The sequence below is a fragment of the Beta vulgaris genome, chromosome 4 (assembly GCF_026745355.1).
Source record: "Beta vulgaris subsp. vulgaris cultivar EL10 chromosome 4, EL10.2, whole genome shotgun sequence".
Taxonomy (NCBI): Eukaryota; Viridiplantae; Streptophyta; class Magnoliopsida; order Caryophyllales; family Amaranthaceae; genus Beta; species Beta vulgaris.
The window spans coordinates 17,968,504-17,991,880 of record NC_079205.1 but is presented as its reverse complement, the minus strand read 5'-3'; the positions used below and the strand labels follow the sequence as shown (position 1 = coordinate 17,991,880).

Here is a 23,377-nt window from a genome sequence, read left to right as displayed (position 1 = left end):
AGTTCCAAAGTAGCAAAATTTCATTGTTCCCATTCGCTGTTCCCAATTCCCAGCGTATTAGAGTTAGATTTTTTTTTTTTTTTCAAAATTCGAAAAACCAAAAAATTTTGTTCAGATTTTATTTCCGAAAAATCTGATTTTTCCTTATATCTCTCAAGTTAGTTGAAGATATTTTTTTAAGATTTTTTTTCTTAAACACGTGTAAATACACGGTTTTATGTTATTCTTTCCTTAAATCAAAACAAATTTTTTCCTTCTTCATATAAACCGAAAATCTCCACAAAATATGACTACCAAAAACACTCATCACTCTCTCTCCTCCCACAAAGCCGAAAAACCCTCTCCTTCATCCTCTAAAATTGAATCACCAACACCCATGGATATTTCTCCAAATTCTTCATCAAGAATTCTAAGGAAAAGGAAGAAACAAGAAGAATCGGTTGAAATGGAGGTTGAAGAAGCTCATGCAACAGTGAGGGGGAATCAGATGTTCCCGAGAGAGGAACAACTCGGTTGTTCGAAAAAATTCCACGGCAACTAGGTATGTGCATGGACTTTTTATTGATGTTTCTTGGTGCAAAAGAGTAAACTTTCGTCAATTACTTAATATGATTAAGTTTCAAGGTTGGGAAAATCTTTTTGTGAAATGTTATGGAAATAGTTTGATTCCAAAATTGATGGATGAATTTTGTGAAAACTTTTCCATGGATGAAGAAGGAAATTGTTCCACTTGGTGAAAGGAACTCAAATTGATTTTAATGCTAAAATTTGGGTAAACTGCTTGGTGTTCCCGTGAGAGGAACAGATGTTATTTCAAGAAACAACGTGTTCCTATCCATTTTCGGACATTTCCTTTGATCAATTGATTGTTAAGTATGGAGGTCAAAAGGAAAAACATTTCTTGACCATAATCTTCTTTCCCCTTATCACAAAATTTTGTTTCACATCCTCAAGAAAGCTTTATTGCCTCGCCTTTCCAAACGTGCTCAAGTTAGCATGTTGGATTTAATTTACATTCATTGTCTTGCTTCTCACAAACACATAAACTTTCCTTCGTTAATGATTCAACATTTGAGTCATTGCATTGAAAATGGATTTGTTGTTGGCTATGGAGCCTTGTAACCGAAATTCTACTTAAGTTTAAAGTGAAAATTTCGGGAACTCAGTCCATAAGTGTGTCCACGGGAAATATGTTGAATGTGCGTGCCTTGAATAACTTAAATGTTTGTGTTGTGAATGGAGAAGTTATTAAGGGCGTGCTAATCTTGATGATGATGAGGATGATGATGATGTGGATGATGAAGTGGAAGAAGAAGAAGAAGAAAAAGAAGTTGAAGAGAAGAAAATCGAAAAAGAAAAAGAAAAGAAAAATCAAAAAGAAAAGAAAATTGAAAAAGAAAAAGAAGAAACTAAAAGAAAGGGAAGAAGGTGGTTGATGAGGTGGTGAAACCGGTTATGAAGAGCACTAGAGCTAGTCAAAGGGTTCAAAATATGAAAGTGCTTAATTTTCCTATTCTGATGCGAAGAAAGTTGTGAGGAAGATGAAGTAAAGGTGATTGATAGGGAAGATTATGAATCTAACCTACCTCCTTCTAGGGAACCGACTCCTGTTCCCATGGAAACCAATCCTCCTTTTCCTCCATCTCCACAAAAATCTGCCTCACCCTCTACCCTAGCACCACAAGATGATTCTATCCCTCCCTCTACCTCAAAACCCTCCTGTTCTGTTCCTAAAGCTAAGGAAACAGTTGGTGTTCCCATTCTAGAGGAACAACCTGCTGTTCCCAAACCTAAGGAACAAACCGCAAACCCCAAGCCTTCTCAAGCTCCCTCGCTTCTCAAAATCCTACCATTGGTTCTACATATACTCTAGCTCATGCTAGAAGGTTGGATTCTTTGTTTTCCTTGGTTATGGGTCATTCGGAAGCAATGATGGAGTTTGCTACGGAAGCTAAGGATTTAAATGGGTTGGTAAAAGGGGTTATGAGCAAAGTTGACAAAGCCTTGGATGGACAACAAGAAATAATGGCTCGGCTTGGTGAACTTTCTTCCTCGATTCAAGCTATGAACTCAAGATTGTTGAAGTTGGAAGAATTGTGCTCAAGGGAAATGATACAATGGCCGAAAATCATCAAGAAGTGATGGCAAAGCTTCATGATGTGGTGGAAGAAGTAGAACAACCTCCCTCTCCTAAACCATAAACTTTTCTATTTAGCTTGTTTTATTTTGTGTGGGAACATGAACTTTGTTTAATATTTGTCTTTTCTATCCTTCTCCTTTAATCATGCTACAATGGAACTTCTTGGTTTGCTTAATTCTAAGTTTGATCTTTTTGCATGTGTGCGTCTAAATGAATGGCTAATATTCTTGGATTGCGGTTTTTGAGAGTTGAATGCTTTATTTGCTTATACTAACCAACTTATTTCTTACAAGTTTGGTGGTGTGGTGTTTAGTGAATAATATTCATCTTTTTGAAATCGTGGACTATGTTTTTGAAGATGCCAAAGGGGGAAAGATAAGGCAAATCAGAGTAAATTTTTTTTGTCATGAATTATGTTCTCATATTTCGACTTTACAAAATAAAATAACGAGTCTATAATATTTAATTTAACTTGGTTACATACTTTGTTAAAATTATTTTTATATGACTATATATATTATTTTAGTATATGCCTTTTGTTGCCATCTTCAAAAAGGGGGAAATTGTTGACCCTTGAGTTTTGAAGATGACCTAACCACAAAAGACATAGTATATTTTATTTATGTTGTTGCAAGGTAATTCATGCTCGAGCTAAGAGAATACTTGATTGAAGATTAAAGCGGAGAATTAATCAAGATCGAAGTAAAGATGTTCGAGAATTGAAGAATCAAGCATGGAATGAAGATTAGAATACATTAGGGTATTTATTAATCTTCTTGTTAAGGTTGAGTAATAGCTTTATTAAGTTCGTGGTGAATTCTCAAAGGAACTTGGTTCTGTTCCCATGAAAGGAACAGACCTGGCACTATAGGAACAAGGCTTAGGAACAAGACTTAATAATTAGGGAACAAGACTTTAAAACTAATTTAGGAACTCTAAGTGACTAATATTGTGCGCCTAAGTATTGTGTGCCCAATATAGTTGTTAGAGTTTTTAGGGATAATTTGACTAAGATCCATAATTTTAGGAAGTTAGTTTAAGTTTGTTAGGAAAAGATTTTAAATAGATTTTCTGATTTTAAAATCTGATTTTCAAATCTTATCTTTTTAAAATATATATTTTATCTTTTATATTTTATTTAAAAGATTTATTTCGAAAATATATTATTTCCGGATTTTTTAAGAGTTCGATTTTTCGAAATAAAAATTGTTTTCCGGTTTTTATAAAAGATTTTGAAAAAGATTTTTTTCCTAAAAATAGCTAAAGGATTTTTATTTATTTATTTCCTAAATTCTAGCTTACACGCCTAATGATTTACTGCTTCAAGTTTTGGAGTTAGTGGATTTAGTGGCTAAGTTAATTATCCTCCAAGTATTTTAATTAAATTAATAAGATTAATTATTCTCCAAGTTTGCAAAACCACGTATTTGTTACTGCTTCTATGAAGTAAGTAATGGTTAGTGGATGATGTACATGACTAGAATAATAATTTAATTTAATTAATTAATTAGAAATCATGGAGAACATGTGATAATGGTCTAAGTTAGTGGAAATCATGTCTTGTCTTATAAAATAGGCCTAATTCACTTGAGAAAAATTGTGTCTGACTTAGTTAATTTGTCTTAAGTTATCTAAAGTGTCAGTGCCTTTCCTTAAGAGAATTCATACTTACATTAATCGAGTTTTATTACTCTTCCATTGTTTTACAAAGTGTATTTTTGAGAAAAAGGGTTTGAGTGAACTCTTGTAAGTGTGAGAAAGCTTTGAGTGAAGCAAGAGAAAGAGAAAGAGAAAGAGAAAGGAACTTCGAGTGAAGTTTGAGAGAAAACGTCAGTTGTTGGGAACTGTCGTTGGGAACTTGAGTTGAGTGACTTAAGTTGAGAATCGAGAGAAAAGTAATAGGTTGTAATCAGAGTTGTTTTGGCCTATTATAGTGGAAAGTTGTTTAAAATCCCTTGTGGTCGAGGTTGTTTCTTCCTACTAGGCCTAGGAAGTTTTTCCTCGTAAAATCTCTCGTGTTCCCATTGTTTGTTCCCAAGTTTACTTTTAATTCCGCAAAAAGTAGTGCTTATTCTCTCACTATAATTCACCCCCCCTCTTATAGTGCTCATATTATACAACAATCTCCAAGATAGATATGTGTGGAGTGAATCAAAAAATGGAGCTCTCGATGTCAAAGGAGCATATGCTTTCTTCCTGAATCAAAAAGGTTCATTAGACAATTCCCAGATTAGCAGAAAATTCTGGAGTAAGTTCTGGGCTTCGGACATCACCCCCAAATGGAAGCTATTCACCTGGCGATTACTTAACAACGCTTTAGCAACCAACAATAATTTACAAAAAAGACACATTTTACTCCAGGAGAATTGTTACCTCTGCAAAAGAAAAAAAGAAACCGAGAGTCATCTGTTCCGAGACTGCGATATTTCAACACGAGTATGGGCGTGCTCGTCGTTAGGAATCAAGGTAACCCCAAATCCTCAAATTCCCATAGGAGAATGGATAAGAAATTTCCTGAAGCTATTTTGGAAAGAAGACGGAATTAAATCAGATCGTGCAAAGGATTTCGTAGCCACTCTTTGGGTCATTTGGATCCATATAAATAATATTGTATTCAGAAACCAAGTTGAGCAGCCCATCGCCATTCTAAAACGGAAAGAGGAACTTCTTAAAGATCTGGAGCAAAGTGCCAAGATCAGAGGAAACTTCTTCAGAAATCATGCATCTAAGTCCACTCAACCAAATGAAAACATGGTGTCAAATAGCACAAGGCCAAGCGATATCTGCATAATCCTAGTCGATGGAGCTTGGAAACGGTTCAAACAACAAACGCCAAGATCAGGAATAGGTTGGGCAGCGTATCTTAACAATAATAAAAATTTTGAAGGAAGCGCCAAAACATTATCAATATCCCCACTACAAACAAAGGCTCAAACACCGTATCAGGGACTATGTGAAGCTTTTAACAAAGGAATAAGACGGGTCCAGATCCACTCGGATAGTGCCGAACTTGTTCGTGCCATCAACAGTCAGGAGCAACCATTTGACATCACTTCCTTAGTACTAGACTCTAAAGCCATACGTAGTAAATTTGACTGCTGTATAATTCGTAAGGTTAGTAGGGCGGAAGTTGTTCCAGCCCATAATCTAGCAGTAGCCGCTAGGCAAGGTAACGTAGTTCCTTGATTCGTTTTGTTTGTCCTTGTTGTTAAAAAAAAAAAAACTTAATTTCGAAGTGCAACATAAATAATTAATTAACAGTAGTTTCATTTGTGCGGACTAGTAATTTTAATACTAATATATATTGATTGATGTTAATAACAATTTACTAATAATAGACAAATTTTATGATAATAACTTTTTATCTTATATTTATAAGAACATACACTAAAATTATCCAAAATATATTCTATTGATAATGTCGAGCTGGTAATGGATCAGGTTACCATGGGTCGGTCTATAATGGGCTGGGTAACAATGGGTTTTTTCAGGTCTGATTGGGTTTGGGTTGACTTTGAATCGAACACAAATTAGGTTCGGATTGTGGTTTTCAAGTTCAACTGGGTTTGTGGTTAAGTTTGGGTCGGTAAAAAATTGGGTTGGGTTATAATATGCTCGAATATAACTGTGTTGAGTTAGTTCTAGATTGGAATGGATCAGTCCGGGAGCCTAATTACATCAGATTGGATGCGGCCTGGATATGGGTGGACCCGCGGGTCGGATTGGTTTTTGACATCTAGACGGCTTGATTGAGGGTTGAAAATTTCCCATAAGTGATTGTGCTTACAATTTTGTTATGCAGCTCTTGGAAAACATTTAGAAGATGACCATTCACATCCATTGGACACCAAGATAGTTACCTAGTTTTTCCTTATTTATTTCCAACCTTGAGACCTTTATTTAGTAGTCAGATGAATTTCCTTGGAGTGCTTTTTCTATAGATTGTATAGGACGTGGATATTTATCATTTATCCCAAGAACTGATAGAAGCTTTCCGGGATTTTTTCATGTTATAAAGCGGAATGAGCCATGATTCTAATACCATCTATAACACCCCTAGGTGCGGTTACAAAGTTGTAGGGCGCGACAAATGATGAGCTGCAACGCTGGGCTCATTATATGCCCTAATTTATGTTTTCTTTAGCCTCCTTTGCAAATCGGAATGGGACTTGACTCTGATACCATATGTAACATTATATCCCCAAGCGCGGTTACAAAGCCGCGGGGCATGGCAAATGACGAGCTGCTGTGGAGGATCATTATTTGACCTAATTCATGTTTTATATTGCCTCCTTTGCTCATATATTATTAACCTAATTATATATACTCTATGTATGGGTTGTTTAGTTGATCATCACAAACAAAAGAGAGAGGAAACAATAGAGAAGTTAATAAAGAAAACTTTGAGAGATTCATAGAAAAGAGTATTCTTGTGAATTTATTGCCTATTGTATTCGTTGTTCCACGTGAACCATAGTAAAAGAGCTTATTCCTCGTTAAATATTGCGTATTCTTTATTCGCTTTTCTCGTTTTATTGTTTGTTTATTCGCTTCCGTTGCAACGATTTTCTTTTATATTTCTCCAAAAAAAAATTCTATATACTTTTAAATTGTTGCACTCCTTGACCATTACTCCTTGACCATTGTTATATTGATGTTTGCAACTATATCTTCTCCATTGTTTTCCATCATCGTTTAGCAGACAATTTTTTTCTTCTATCTTTTCACGAATTTTTCTATCTGTGTTTTAATTCGTTATACTCATTGACCATTGTTGTGTTGATCTTTTGCGATCTATCTTCTTCATTGTTTTCTTTAGCATCGCTTTTTCTTTTGCAATTTCTATTTTTTCTATCTATTTTTTAAATTGTTATACTTGCCACTCGAATGGGTGGCCATAATAATTGTTATACTTGATTACTAAAAAAAGTTAAAGGAAATTCCTATTGGTAACTCTCAGTTTTTGGCTTTTCCCACAGGTGACCTTAGCTTTTAATCCAGTTGCGGTAACTCTCAGTTATTGGCCTAATATCAAATGTGATATTATGAAGATAGAAATATGAATATTTAGTAACTTCTAGTTAGAACTTAATGCCTTGATTAGTGCGCCTTAGTTTGTGTGCCACAAAAATTATCCAGTCAAAGTTAAGGGGGTTATTTAGGTCCTTAAGGGTGAAAATTGGGGTCATAATTAAAAAAAAATGATTCGAATAAATTCCTCATTGTTCGTGCTGTAAAACTCATTGAGAAAACCTTGTTTTGCATTTCATTAATTTTTAACGGAAATTTTCAACATTTAATGGTAACTAACATTTTTTTTGCTTCATAATGTCACTTTTAAAATTTATGTAATAATTGAGGGTTACCAACGGATTAAAAGAAACTGAGGGTTACTAGTGGGAAAGCAAAAAAATAGAGGGTTACCAATGAAAATTTTTCTTGAAAAGAAAAGTAACAATGAAATAATGTTATGTATCACACACTATAGAAGTGTTTGATATAAAAAAAAATAGATTGGTTGAAGTCCCTCCTTCCACTCTTCATATTCGAATTTTGCCTCTTTCAATGGCTAATTACAATAGAAAAGCCAAAAGCAAAAAACAACACCTAAATCATGCACACGCTTGTACGTATAGCATGGTGTGCACATGTACATGACCAGTGACGAAGCCGGACCTTCAAATTCGAGGGTGTACAACGAAGATAAGAGATATTCAATTATTCAAAATTTTAAAACGCAAAAAAAAAAAAATATTGTTTAATATTCATTGTCATAAACTAAGGAAAAAATTTACATAACTAATAAATAAAAATCACATTTATAAAATCATCATCTAAATTAATTAACAATACCTAATTTTAAACAATTTCATTTCAATTGTCATTGTATTATTTGATAAATCAGATATTACCATCATATAATTAATTTGATAAATTAACCAAACCATCACCTAATTTCTTATTCTTACTTCAATTCTAAAACTTAACAACAAAGTACATCTATCACAAATTCGCAAATTTCAAACAATTATGCAAATGTCCTAATTAATATCAACCAAAAAATATTTTTAATATACATCATAGAGAATTCATAATGTAAAAAAGTTAATTTTTTTCAAAAACTTGATGCGCGGATAATAGGCTCAATAGCGGTAGTCGGCTAGTGGTTGTTTGTTAATTTCCGGCGTGAGCGGTGGACGACACGTGGGCTATGACTGGATATATAAGCTGCGACGCTACGTGAGAATGGTGATTGTGAGTCCGTTCAAAGTCGTGGACTCGCGGTGAATGAGGAGGGAAATTTTGTAAGTAAGTGAATATCTTAGGTTTAGAAAACGATCTTTTAATTTTTAAGATTGAATTTATTTTGTATTGGTAGGCCCAAGTACAAAGATTAAAGCATGGGCTCCGTCACTGTATTTGAATAACAAGTCAAATAAATACATGTAAATAGCTATAATACATGTTCATTGGCTTGCCGAGGATGTCTCGTAGTTAAGATTGAGGTGTTGTAAACAATATGTCACATGTTCGAATTCCCTCCCCTTCTTTGTACTTTTTACTACCTTCGTGGCTCATATGGATAAAAAAAAAAATACATGTTCATCGGCATAGGTCTTTATTTTCATATCTAGTGTTTGATGTTAATACTATGTGCTATCATACGAATGTAAATATGTAATAGTTTGGGAAAAAGATGCCCGCCTTTACCAAAAACTATAAAGATTGGCGGAGTGAATAAGTGATGGCGGTAGTTGAGAATAGGTACCATCAAAAGTAACCATGGCGACTTGGTCAATTGCAAGTTTCAACCGCTACATCATCTTTATTATTAAGTATCAAATTTTCTAGATTGGGAAGGTGGGAAGGTAGAAATTTTAATGAAATATGACGATCCTGAGTCCATATATTCCTTGTTTATATTGGTTTTATTTTTGGGCTGTCACTACCTATCACTTTCACCATCATATATTTCTCTTACACAATGCAACTCAACCTGCCTGCTTTGTGCCTACTCTCAAGTTCTTTGAATGAGTGAGATTTTCAAGGGAAAATATGATGTGGGTATCTAAAAAATTCAGCACTTTCTCTTCCATTAAGATGCTGCTGTTTGCAATCTTTATGTGTTTCTTCATGGGAGTTAGAGCTCAAGTTACTCACCCTGATGAAGGTAATCTTTTTTTTGTTCCATTTTGCTCTTTTATTGTGCTTTTCTATTGTTTTTTGGAGTATGTGTTGTTTGTTATTTGTTTGTTTTTTTCTTTGGGTTGATGGAGTTTAATTGGTTATGGGAAATACAAAAGGTCAAATTTCATGCAGACGGTTAAGCCAAAATAGGGGATAAGCTAATAAAACACTGCATCTTCGTAAACACAACAATGCTGGGCCACCTAGAAATTGCATCATAATTCATATATATGTTCTTGCAAACTCTTTTTCTAGCTTAGGACATGTTGGTACATGTTGGTGATTATCAATATAGTGTGGAAAACAGGGCTGACAATTCGTGTCAATGGGTCTGGTTCAGTTTTGGTTTCAGTTCGATTTCGAGTTGTGCTGCAAATATGTCGAAAACTTAATATAATTGCAAAATGTGACAAACGGGTCGTTCGGGCTGAATGGTTTCCTTTGACCTTCCACATTCCAAAAATGGGTTCAACTCTTCATCATTTCTCTTTGGAAAGACTCACTTACCCATCCCCACTTTCCCCAGATTGGCATTACCTACTAGAAAAAGAAAATGTTACATGACCTATGACAGAAGATGGAACCTTATTCAATATTGCGTGAAAAGGAGAAGGAGGAGGCAGTGGAGATTTTTTATGCGAAATTTGGACAGACGCCACATATTAGCTTGAGACGCGGAAGACATAGTTCTATACTAAGTGATAAGAAATGAATTAAACTTAGCAAGGGAAAAAAAGAGCAAGAATGATGTAAAATGGTACAAATAAAACAAACGACGCATTACTTTTTGCTTTTTTTTTTTTTTTTTTACGCTGGAGACCCATGAGGGATCTCCTTGTCACCAAATCACAAGGAGATCTTATTAAGGCCACAATAATTGCAAGTACATTAGTTGCTGTTATGCTGTATGTTTAAATTAGCTTGGTGAGCGGAGAAAGTGGTTGTGCTTGGTGGTTTTGTGAGGAACATAGATGTATTGTATGTCTTTATGGTTTTTAGGTGTGTATATTAATTTGGGCTCCTTTTAGCAGAATGTATACAGTGAGAAATTAAGCCTTGATCACTATCGGAAATGCATTCTTTACCTATTTAGCGTTTGTGGTTGGAATCTGGTGATGAAAGACTAGGTTAACAACCGAGTATGAATTTCACCTTTTGGCAAGTTTGAGAGATCAAACTGTAGACATTCTTACCCCCTAACCATTTTGGACTTGTAAAGTGGATTATTTTCGAAAGCTTGGAAAAATGGACTTACCATCTAGTCGTTCTTACTATCAGTTGGGACTTGAGAGTTTCCTCCCTGCTATGACGGTTGTGGTTCTTATTGCCTTATTTATATCATCTCCTTCCCCTCCTGAGAGAGAGAGGTTAGGTAGCTTGATGTTGTTTGTTAACATTAGCAATAGGCTATCTCTCATCATGAACATTATGAAAATACAAATTGTTGTTTTTTAAAGTAAGGTACGAAAAACTCATCCAACATTGTTGCTTTCAAAGAGACACATACGACTTTATCACTTTTCCTTTATCTACCACAGTTGGCGCATTGCGTGCAATTAGAAGAATTTTGGTGGATCCAATGGAGAATCTAAACAACTGGGACAGTGGGGATCCTTGCACATCCAATTGGACAGGCATTGTGTGTTACAACCGGACAATGGAGAAGGATGGTTATTTGCATGTACAAGAACTGTAAGTCCATTGTCTGAGCTTATACTTCTGCCTCTGTACAAGGCAATACCAGCTGGTGTTTCTTGTGCCTTTGGGTAATTATAGACATCTATCTCATGCAAAGAAATATGGATTTTTCACAGTTTTCATGTTTAGATCAACAATATTATTTCCTGACAATTAATTCCTCCTTCCGCCATTAGGAATTAATAGTAACACATATTATTTTAGATTATCTGGATAAACCTCTACCAGTCAGATGTGTCCGTTCCTTGTGTTGAGTTTGTTGCTGAAGGAAAACTCCTATGTTCATCTACAAAAACAGCAAATCCTTTGTGTTTGTCCTTCTTCATATACTAAAGCAGTAACTTCTCTTCCATTTCTTTGCAGGGAACTCCTGAAAATGAATCTATCTGGGTCATTATCACCAGAACTTGGCAGCTTATCTTACTTGAAAATTCTGTGAGACCACAGTGCTAAACTTTTTGATGCTCCAACTGATTTTTTCTCCCACAAGGATATTCTAATTACTTGGTTTTGCAATTGCAGTTGCCTGTATTTCTTTTTATGATCCTGATATATGCTTTGATATTTTCAAGGGACTTTATGTGGAATAGCATAACTGGGAACATACCAAAGGAGATAGGCAACATCAAAACATTGGAGCTCCTGTAAGCTATTCCACATTTGAGGCTGACTATCTTCATTCTAAGTCGTGCCACTTTGTAGTTCCTATCCTTTAGCATTAGTCATGTACATTATGACCTTAGTTTTATTCCCTCTTCTGCTGTTTCTGTTACTACAGTGCTTGATAAACCCCTCATTGTTCATTTGAATCACAGGAATGGTTCTTGTTGTTAATTAATCTATTTACGTACTTATGTTACGTATATCTTAGGCTCTTAAATGGAAATCAGCTCACAGGCCCCTTGCCAGAAGAACTTGGTTATCTTCCTAATCTGGATCGTATACAAATTGATCAAAACAAAATATCAGGGGAGCTACCTAAATCATTTGCAAACTTGAACAAGACAAAGCATTTGTGAGTTCATTTTTTAATTTTACCATAATACACTATAGTATTATCTCTTTGTACTATGTCCCCCTTCCAGACATCTCACTGGATGCTCTCACCCTACTGGCAGTCATATGAACAACAATTCTATAAGTGGTCAAATCCCTAGTGAATTATCGAGAATGCCCAAACTTGTTCATTTGTAAGTTGATTACTTTCCCCCTTTTGTTTTAGATGCAAATTTATTCTGCTCTATTTCATAATAATTCTGCTGTGTATTAGGACAGTTCTTTTCGTTTACCTTGACTAACCAAATAATGTCGCAGCCTGCTTGACAATAACAACCTTTCAGGTCATCTTCCCCCTGAGTTTTCTGAACTGCCAAGTTTGCTGATTATGTAAGTTTCTTTCTGACTTTCCTCTTAACTTTTTTTTTAAAGTGTAAGCATCAATAGTTTGATGCAAGATGGATGTTCTATCTTATTAACAATGCTTCACAGTCTTGTCGAGTAATTGGATAATCTTTTGCTGAACTTTTGGTAATTTGACACGTCTGGGGTCTTGAATATATAAATAAGGTGAACTCATTATTGCCTGTCCTGTCTTCTTCATTGTATATGATTTCAATTATATTCATTTCTCAACGTAGACAAAATCAAGCTCATGATCTTCTAAAAATAATAAGAAAGAAAAGCCATGTAATTAACTTCCTTATCACACAATATATGGAGCTTTTGAACTTTAGGGTGACATCAATGGATTAATTGACCCTCTGTGTTGTCCGTCAGTTATATGTAAAGCAGAAAAAATGCCACACCATGCGTGTATCACAGCCTCTGGTCTTTATGACCTTAATCTCTGTCTCTTAAAGGACTTGGATATATATCATTATAGATACTTACATTTTCTCCACATTGCAGACAACTGGATAACAATCACTTTGACGGGACTACTATTCCTGCAAGCTATAGCAACATGTCTAAATTGTTGAAATTGTAAGAAGTTGTTCTTTTAATTATACGTATTTACTAGTTCTTTATTCATAATATTCAATTGAAAGGTTGTCTACTATAAGTCTATAAACATTATCATTGCATTAGGCTTGAGGGGGAACTGTGGCCTACAAGGACAAATGCCTTTACTCTAAACATTATGATTGAAAGGTTGTCTACTAAAAATTTTCCCCCTGACTTTTAATGTTGTCTTACTTTTTTCTTGCTTTCTCAGGAGTCTGAGGAACTGTGGCCTACAAGGACCAATTCCTGACCTGAGCAAAATACCCCAACTTAGTTATATGTAAGCATGGAATCTGCTTGGCCCTTTATTGAAGTCAACGTCTACAGACTTCAGTAAAATTCACATTGTTAGACTTGCTAAAATTGTTTGCTCAATTACCCCCAGAAATATATTCAATATATACTTAGGTTGGATTTCCATGAGAACAATCCTTATATGAATGTGAGAACAATTTGTAGTAATCCTTTTTAACCAATATATATTCTGTTTTGGCTAAATGGAAATCATTTTTTCCCTTGCAGGTATAATCTTTAAAAAGTACTAAATTTTTTAGATTATGTAATATCTAAATTAAGGATTACACTCTCACTAAATGGATGACTACTCCACTGTTTTCACGATCTCATATAAGAGTTGTTCTCACCTGAACATTATTTTATATACCTATATCTATATCTATAAGGTTGGATTGGGTTCCTATAAGAAAAATCCTTATATGAGAACGTGCGAACACTTTGTAGTAATCCTTTTTAACCAATACATAATCCATTTTGGCTAAATTAACATTATTTTCCTTGCGGGGCCAATCTTCAAAAGGATTACATTATGAGGAAAAAATATTACCATGTGTCTTCTTAGAAAAGGATTACTCAAATGATAAAGATTGTTGAGAAAAAATGGCTTTCCGGATGAAGTGAAAATTGGATTCATGCAAGGAGCGCAAGATTTCCTATTCCTTAGCCGGAAAGATATTACTAAAATGGATTACGGTTCCACTGTTCTCATATTCTCATATTGTTCTCATGTAAATGCGCATTATGTAAGCGTTTATTTTCCAGGTCTGTTTTATATTTGTAAAAGTAGATCTCATGCCTTAATCTTATGTTGTCTGAGTTGCAGAGACCTCAGTTCAAATCAATTGAGTGGCTCCATACCACCCAACAAGCTTTCAAATAATATGACCACCGTGTAAGCTCCCTTACCTAGCAAAGGCACGCTTGTTATATTGATTAGACAGTTTTAATTTATGTAGATAGTGAACACCTTTTCTATACAGATTTATCATAGGATTCTAACTTAATCTTTTTGGAACTTGGCAGCATACTGTCAAACAACAGCCTTTCCGGAAGTGTACCTACCAACTTTTCAAGGCTTCCTTATCTTGAGAAACTGTAAAATATGGTGCCTTCATTTCTTATTCCTTAAATGTTTGCCACCAATTATCTTGCGTTTTAATCGTGTGCATAGCTAACTGTTGTATAGTATTTGTCATTTATAAGGCTATTCAAAAGAGACTTGTAATCCTTTGTTGCAGGTCATTAGCCAATAATAGGCTAAATGGTTCTCTTCCTTCCACAATTTGGCAAAATAGAACTTTAACTGGAGCTCAGAAACTTCTCTTGTAAGTCATAACCACACATCTTAACATTTGATATTACTCTCTTTTTAACTTTGTGTTTCACTTGTAGTACATGAACGTGCATGTAGTTCCAATACTGGCAAAATATTCTGTGAATACTGCTCTGTTATTTTGATTGTAATGGGCAACGTCTAGTAATAAAAATTGTGTCTTCTATTATGGTCTATTTGCTCCTGCTTTTGAGCTTGATTCTTGATTTCCTTTTGAGCAAAATTGGTTTCTTCCTCATTGCAGGGATTTTCAGAATAATATGCTGTCAAACATTTCTGGGAGTACCAACATCCCATCAAACGTTACACTTCTGTAAAATCTAAACTTTGTCCAAGTAACAATGATGGCGATGTTGACGAAGCTGTTTTTTCATAGTTCTTACTTTTTCTCATTGCAACTCTCAGGCTACATGGAAATCCTCTGTGCTCAAGGGCAAATTTTGACCAGCTCTGTGGTTCAAATTCAGATGAAAATGACAGCGAGAATGAGGGTCTAAGAAATGCAACGAATAGTTGTCCTAGTCAAGCATGTCCATCGTCTTATGAATATCCACCTCTTTCTTACCCAGAGTCTTGCTTCTGTGCTGCACCTTTGCTCATTGAATATCGTTTGAAAAGTCCTGGATTTTTACGTTTTAATCCATACAGGAATGGGTTTCAGGAATACCTATCGTCTGGTCTCCACTTATATCCTTACCAGGTTGACGTTAATTCTCCCATTTGGCAAGAGGGCCCTCGGCTGAAGATGACTTTGAAACTTTTTCCTGCATATAATGGCACCAACAACAGTCATATTTTCAATGAAAGTGAAGTTCAACGTATCTGGAGAATGTTTACTGGATGGAACGTTCCTGATAATGATACTTTTGGACCGTATGAACTTCTTGGCTTCATGCTATTGGATCCTTATAAGAAAGGTATGTCTAGATCTCTCAACTTTTTTCATTCTTTGAGCTTACTTTTTTTATGAGTTGTTATGGAATGGTTGTTGGGACATGAACTTCCTTTATGGAGTGGCGTTCTGATTTTCACTGAATAACCACAGTGGATAAATTTCACATGTTCATGATGGTTACTTTAGTTTTTGTTTCCTCCCTTTCTTAAATCACTTATTGTCCTGATTAGAACTCTATTTTTTCGCATCTCTTCTATTCTTTTGTGCAACCATGAACAGAGAAACTGTAGTTTAATGAGAATCTTGTGCAGAATAAAAATTTGGAAATGATGCATTGGAAGAGTCAAGAAAACATGAATTGGTGCAAGTGACTGTATTTCAGTACCAATTCACCCTTTGCTTTTTTATTTTTATCATCACGAACTTAATAAGTTCATATAGACTTGTTTCAGTAAACAAACAGACTGAAAGAGGCTAATTTAAGAAATTTGCATTGCTTTTATGTCATATCATACCATCCAACCTTGGTGTACATAATTTTAATGCTTGGAACAGCACTCATCAACTTTTATAATATGCTACTGCAGAATCCCTAATACGGTCACCAAAGGTTGGCTTAAGCCCTGGTGCACTTGCTGGTATAGTACTTGGGACATTAGCTTTTGCAGCTACCTTATCAGCAGCTGTTTCACTTCTTATATATAGAATATATTTGAGGAAGCATCAAGGTCGTCCAAGGAGCCGTCGAGGTATGAAACTATAAACAAATTTAAATTCTAAATACTTCAATATGTTATGCCACTCCTGTCATTATTTAGACTTCGATGTAGATGGAGGCAACCACGATTTCTTTTCTCATTTATTTTAATTTTTTTAAGTCTCATATCCGCTTTAGCTCATTAGTTGCAGAAACACTTAAGTGCTTAACAGCAACGTATATGACCACGTGCCTTAGTGCTTCTAGGAGGAAACATGCTGTTATCATTCAGCAGTTATATGTAAGAGATTTGGATATTTTTTTTGTCTTTCCTTCTCTTGAAGAAAGGCGTGTTTAGGATACAGTCTCGTAAATGGCTGCAAGATATTTCAGTCATAAAATTTGGAGCGTTCTTGTCTGGCTTTTTATAACATCAATGGTTAGGCATATCGGATTCGTCATCTTAATTTTCTGGCATCAATATGAACTTATGAAGGAAAAAATACTTCCATTTGTCTCAATTATTTAATCCCTTTTCGCTTGATATGTTTTTGTGTTTTGGTCCTCATTCACACACAAGTAACAACCAGAATATCCTGCATTCGTGTATCAGAAACGTGCCTCACATGTCATGATTAGTCCAAGTATATTTAGGAAATTGGAGGAGGGTGGTTCAGTAAACTCTGCACATCCTTGGGCTTCAGTATGCTAGCAGCTAGCCTGATAGTATTGTCAAGGCTTCATTGCAAAAAGGAGGGAGGAGCCACACTTAAACTTTGACCTGTGTGCTTCCAACTAGCAGCCAACATCTAATCTATGTGCTTTTGAAAATTTCAACTCTTATTCACATGAGAAGCTCGTCACTGAAGCACTGTTTGCGTTTACATGTTCGACCGTCGTAATGGATTTGTTGCTGGGTTGGCATGAGATTGCCTCTGACTTACTGAATGCCGCAGACTTCTCTCTTCTATCGTATTCTCATGGATATGCATAAGAAAAAGATAATTGTAGATGTTTGGTAGAGACTTGAGCTTCTTCCGTCTTCTGAGTGCCTTGTATTGGAAAACGTATCTCCGTTTCTATATAACCAAAAGAATTATCCTCATGCTTTCAATATCAACAAGCACAGCATAGAAACTGGATACATAACATTTGGCTAATTGCGTCCTATTACATCAAGGCTCTTCCAGATAGAATATCTTCTAGATGAGATATAGGTCTTCCTATTTAGCGTTATCCTTTGTTTCAGTGATTTTGTTTATGGGGACAGGACAAAGGTTTTTGGTATGTTATTAGGAGGCTGGGATAATATGAGCTACCATTGCTAGAGTTAATAAATAACCATCAATGGTGGGAAAATTAATGTGGCAAACACTGTACACTTGTGCCTGGACATGGGATGTTCTGCAACACTACCATGTATGATGTATCAAACCGTGACAGACTGACAGTGGGACTATCTAACTAAAAGGGCACAATGAGAATCAATTTTTGCTCAACTACAGGATAGCTAGAAGGAGACTAACTCTTCTGTTCATGATTCTCGTTAAGGATAGCTTGCCTAGTCATACATGATACACCTGATTGCTTTCAAGCCATATCAAACTAAGATGTAAAGTTCAAGTAAATCATGCACATTTTTTGTTCAGAGTTGATTAGTTTTGGAATGAGACACAGCTTTCCTTATCATCTTGTATTCCTGTTTCCAAATTATCTTTGTTGTACTCCTTTTGTCCAAAAATAAGATTCTAGACTTTTAGTTGACTTAGGACGAGTTTTAATTGAATGTACTTAAGATAATTGAAAGTAGATGAAGAAAGAAAATAGTAAGAAGAAGTGTAAAAAAAAAAAACTGGTTAATGTGATAAGATTTAAACCTTTGAGATTTACTAGAAAGAAAAAAAAAAAAAAAAAAAAAAAAAAAAAACATCTTCTAGTAACGTCCTAAAAATGTAATTAGGAATTTTGCTTTAAGATAAAGGGGAAATTTTTTGTTTGTGGATCGCAGTAGAAAGGGATCTAAATTGATTAGTAAAGTGTGTATCACTTGCTTTCCTTTTTATTTGCCAACATAAAATAAGAACATTATATTCACATGTACTGCAGCAGTGTCCCGAAACCCCATCAAAATTGATGGGGTGAAGGGTTTCACTTATGACGAGATGGCAGTTGCTAGCAACAACTTTTCCGACTCCCAGCAAGTGGGGCAAGGAGGCTATGGAAAGGTCTATAAAGGTATTCTTGCTGATGGCACTATAGTAGCCATTAAACGTGCACAAGAAGGATCGTTACAGGGTGACAAGGAATTTTTCACAGAAATCGAGTTGCTATCAAGGCTACATCATAGAAACCTTGTCTCTTTGCTAGGCTATTGTGAGGAAGAAGGTGAACAGGTATCCAACATTCTAATATTTTCACTTAATTACTATTGCCTTGAAAGTTGAAACATCTATGGTTGGATGGTCACACTATATTTAGTAGATGGACGCAATTTGGAAACAGTTGATACTTAAATCACAGTGTAGTACTATAAATTAGTCCATCTGTTCCAAATTAATTGCTACTTTTTTCCTTCTTGGCATGTCCCATTTTAGTTGCTAAATGCCATTATCAATAAGCTTTTTCTCTATTGTTGGGTCCCTAAAAAACATCCACCCACTTTTTTTTTCTCAACCTTTCTCTATGTATCAACTATTTTGGGGCGGAGGAAGCAGCTATATAAGTATTCACAAATTTTGAGGTTTTTAAGAAAAAATGACTGATTGTCAATTGAACTTCCATGCCAATGAGTTACTGAAACTGAAACATTTACTTATGCTTGTTCATGCAGATGCTAGTTTATGAATTCATGCCAAATGGAACTTTAAGGGATCATATTTCGGGTATGATTGTCGTTCTTTCTCTGATTTTCCACATGCTTCTGGTTATCAGATGTTCTTCAATATGTAAAAGTGATAATATATGAAGTGGTATATGAAGTGGAAATCAATATATTTATCCATGGATTTACTCTTTTCACAATGACTTTATTGATGTTTGAATTTCTTCCTGTGGGGAGAGTTTATTAGTGAGTTTTGAGTCTAAGGGCTTGTAATCAGCTTGTACCTTGCAACAGCTAAGTGCAAACAGCCTCTGAATTTCGCATCAAGACTAAGAGTCGCACTAGGTTCTTCAAAGGGGATTCTCTACCTTCATACTGAAGCTGATCCTCCAATATTTCACCGAGATATCAAGGCTAGCAACATCTTACTGGACTCCAAATATATGGCAAAGGTTGCTGATTTTGGACTATCGCGACTTGCACCAGTTCCGGATATTGAAGGACTTACTCCAGCTCACGTATCTACGGTTGTCAAGGGAACACCGGTATCGTTCTTACCGCATAAAGATATATGCTGCATCTTTGAAGTTTTTTTTTAAAAAAAAAGTAGCATCTTGCTTTAGCCTCTAATGCTCCTTGGGTTATGGTTCTACATGTTTTATATTGAAGCAACTAGAAGTACCTAGAACAATGTTCAGACAAAACACTTCCATTCAAGTATTGAGGTGTACACTTCGGACTTCGGAGGAAACCAAAGGAGTGTTTCCTATGCCAAAATTAGTAAAAGAATCAAGGAACAAAAATATGGAAACTAGAAAAAGTAGTTTCCAGTTTTTATTGTTGGTTTTCAAAATTGACATGTTTAGCATAAGTATGATTAATTTTATGTTTATTATACCCTTTATATCATATGACTTTCACATGCATAAAACCAAAATCTGGACTCACAATGATACCGAACATGCCCTTAGGTAAAATAAAATCATGGAGAAGTCATGAATTTTATCCACAAAAGATGTGTTCCTCAGAATGAAGTTTTTCACTTTAACTATAGCTGGCAAGACTTGCCTTTTTTGATGCAGAGGTATGTAATAAACTAGACTGACATAAACTTGTTGTAGATTGCTTTACCTATCATGTCAATTTTCAGTGTGGCAAAGTGTATTTTTCAGGTTTCTAAAGGCTGAATACTTAGATGAAGCAACTATAATATGGTGCTTTGTTGTACACATGACGGACTGCTATTTAGATGCACCATTTTTCTTTGAAGACGTATTAATATTATGGGATAAACTAATGTTCCCTAATCCTATTTGCAGGGATACCTTGATCCTGAGTACTTCTTAACCCATAAGTTGACAGATAAAAGTGATGTTTACAGCCTTGGAGTTGTCTTTCTAGAGCTTTTGACAGGGATGCAGCCAATTTCACATGGCAAAAATATTGTTCGAGAGGTATTTTCGTACCATAGATTACTGTGTGCACTATATACATTTGTGTGTGTGTGTGTGTGAGTCAGTGAGGGCATGCTTATGTTTGTTGCACTCAGAACATTGAGCATGAGGCACATTTTCATCCCTTTGGTCTTTTGATCAAAATTGAGGCAAGAGCAAAATCATAGTCGAAAAAGTGGAAAGGTAGGGGCAGTCCCAACTTTCAAGTTCATATCAAAAATGAGGAAACCCACAGTATTATGTTTACTTGGCTCTAAAACATCCCAAAATGATAACCTAGCTCTAGGACAAGAGGGAGTATGTGCTTGTCACCTATCTTGCTTCTGCTCTTGCTCACAGTGTACAATGGCTGAATGTTTCTCTTTCTCGCTAAGAGAGTGTTTGGATGGGCGGAATACATTTTCCTAGAATACTGGTTTACTCAATTTCCTTTGTTTTGTTTGTAAAGAGTGGAAAACAATTGTAAATATGGATGCAAAAAAGTTCTTCCAAAGGTGGACAATATTCTTCTTCTCAAAGGAAGGAATACCACATTTTCCTCCCTATTCTTCATCTTACTCTTTCCTCCCTCCCAATTACAAGACTACACTCCCTTTCATTTTCCTTCTCCTTTTCACTTTTAACTTTTCATGCAAGAAACCAACTAAAGGAAAACTAATCTACTAAATTGTGTTTTCCGTTAGAAATTGCTTTATCATGGATTTTCCATTGACCATGTTTCCCGTCCACGGTCCAACCAAACCTTTTTAGCACAGAGTATGCAGCTGCAGGTGTTTTCGTGGATATCTTTTTGTAAAAGCACAGCTTAATGCATTCAGAGTTCTGCCTGTGATATGGTATTTAGCCTTTTGTGATAACTTGCTTACCTAGCAAACCAGCTTATAACTGTTTCCACTTATATGTTGCACCAGGTTAACATGGCATATCAGGCTGGTATTACATTTTCTGTTTTTGATGAGCGGATGGGGTCTTATCCTTCTGAGTGTGCGGAGAAGTTTTTGAATCTAGCACTTAAATGTTGTCAAGACGAGACAGATGCAAGGCCAAGGATGGTAGAGGTTGTGCGAGAACTAGAAAATATATATGGTTTGATGCCAGATTCAGAATCAATATCAGAATCTTCAACAAGTCTACTTTCAGGGAACCTCACTTCACCAAGTTACTCATCCACTATGAAGAACCCATATATCTCGTCTGATGTCTCAGGCAGCGATCTTGTTAGCGGAGCTGTTCCTAACATCAGTCCTAGGTAGATGATGGCAAAGAGGCTCTATGTAGTTGGATGATCATGTTGAACTCTTAGCAATCACTTCTACATATATGTATATATAATTCCTGAAAAGATAGGTTCAAGAAAAGGGAAACCAAAAAAAGTCCATTCAATGTCAGTGTCAATTTTCCAGGTTTTAGCTTTGGAATTTTGGAAGTCATGGTATGGGATGTATCATAAACCTAAAATTAGATATACTTTCACTTGTCAAGTTCATTTCAAAATGTGAACAAAAGCCAAGAATCTACTTTTTTTAGCTTTTGTAAAAACAAAAAGAAGACAATAATGAACAAGTGTTCAATTTTAGGTAATACTACATGAAGGCTAGGTTTTTCTCCTTTTTTTCACATTATAGTTCCGCTTGTAAGAGATCGCCTACTTTTAGTTTGAAATTAGACACGGCACAAGCTCAATATTAAGCAGAGAATATGTCACCTTTTTTAATATAGTGACTAGTTTAATTTTTAAGGACCAGTTTAATCTATTTCGTGACCAGTTTGATTTATTCAGTAATGACATTCTCTAACCTATTCAGTGACTAGTTTAATCCATTTAGTGACTAATTTAATCCGTCCGATAAGACTATCGAGTTATTTTTTGAAATTGTCTGTTGTAGTTCGAGAATAAGAAAACAAAGGAAGGAAAAGATAAGGGATGTGTAGGATAGTGTTTGGTTAGAGTGGAATGAAATGGGTTTGTTAGAAAAAAATTGTTTTAAATTCGTCTATTTTTATGTTAAAATTAGACCGCCTATTCTAATAATTTGTGTTCACATTAGTATGTCTATATGTTACTCTGATATGTATAACTTGGCGAAATCAATTGTATGGAAACTTAGAGCTCTTTATAGCTTTGTGCAAGTATGTCCGATATCAGTTGCGTTCAAAACTAAAATTTTGACTACTTAAACAGGTAAAAAGTTGTTTAGAATTTCTAAGGTGTCCAAAATTCTACCCCATGATAAATATTTCACTATGTACATTTGCTTTTATACTTCACAAACGCTATAAAAGACATGAACTAGATGTTTCGTATAAAGAGTTCTCTAATCAAACACGAAATCTCAAGTGGCAAGTTGCAAGTTGGAGAAAGTAGACAATTAACCTAAAAGTGTGAATTCTTAAAGACACCATAAAAGAATAGAAGTGAAACCAGTTAACTATCGCGTGGGACTTACTTGCCAACTCAAGCTAGCCTAATTACCGCCAATCATCATAAACATTAACCTATTCTATTATAGTGATAGAATAATTTTCACCCAAAAAAAAAACTCATTTGCTAAATGCCGTCCTGGAATTTCCTACTAACGCCCTGTATAAATACATATACATGTATTTATACTTTAACACTCACTATCCCACTCTCTTCCACTCTTCCTCACTCTCTTCACTCTCCATCACTCTCTCACTGCATCTCTTTCATCAACAAGGATCTCCCATCAAGAACTCCGACAATTTTTTCGACGACAATAACTCTGGCGACAATAACTCCGACAACTTTTTCGACCATATTATTGCATTATTAATATTAATGAAATTTTATGATTCTTTTAATACACAAAATCAGACTATATTGATTTT

General features: G+C 35.2%; 1 protein-coding gene across 4 annotated transcripts; it reads left to right on the top strand.

The window, feature by feature from the left end:
- The first annotated feature begins 8,809 nt into the window (after window positions 1-8,809).
- LOC104891321 (probable LRR receptor-like serine/threonine-protein kinase At1g06840) lies at window positions 8,810-22,013 on the top strand. Of its 4 annotated transcripts, none has more exons than XM_010677000.4 (20): window positions 8,810-9,311; window positions 10,867-11,020; window positions 11,390-11,461; window positions 11,599-11,670; window positions 11,898-12,041; window positions 12,145-12,216; window positions 12,341-12,412; window positions 12,935-13,009; window positions 13,242-13,310; window positions 14,151-14,219; window positions 14,351-14,422; window positions 14,566-14,652; window positions 14,905-14,973; window positions 15,066-15,577; window positions 16,143-16,304; window positions 18,362-18,645; window positions 19,083-19,134; window positions 19,368-19,618; window positions 20,393-20,527; window positions 21,439-22,013. In XM_010677000.4, exons 1-20 carry the CDS (start codon window positions 9,197-9,199, stop codon window positions 21,778-21,780), a joined length of 2,880 nt encoding a protein of 959 aa, XP_010675302.2. In that variant the 5' UTR covers window positions 8,810-9,196; the 3' UTR covers window positions 21,781-22,013. The 4 variants fall into 4 exon arrangements, with proteins under 4 accessions (XP_010675302.2, XP_010675301.2, XP_048498821.1 ...); XM_010676999.4 differs by having other exon boundaries at window positions 18,359-18,645; XM_048642864.2 differs by lacking the exon at window positions 10,867-11,020 and having other exon boundaries at window positions 9,183-9,311; window positions 18,359-18,645.
- Window positions 22,014-23,377: the final 1,364 nt, after the last annotated feature.

Bases quoted from the DNA above. Each gene is read 5' to 3' on its own strand.
- LOC104891321 (XM_010676999.4), top strand. From the start codon at position 9,197: ATGATGTGGGTATCTAAAAAATTCAGCACTTTCTCTTCCATTAAGATG. The intron at 11,021-11,389 runs GTAAGTCCATTG...ATTTCTTTGCAG, and splicing joins TATTTGCATGTACAAGAACT to GGAACTCCTGAAAATGAATC. The intron at 14,220-14,350 runs GTAAGCTCCCTT...GGAACTTGGCAG, and splicing joins TCAAATAATATGACCACCGT to CATACTGTCAAACAACAGCC.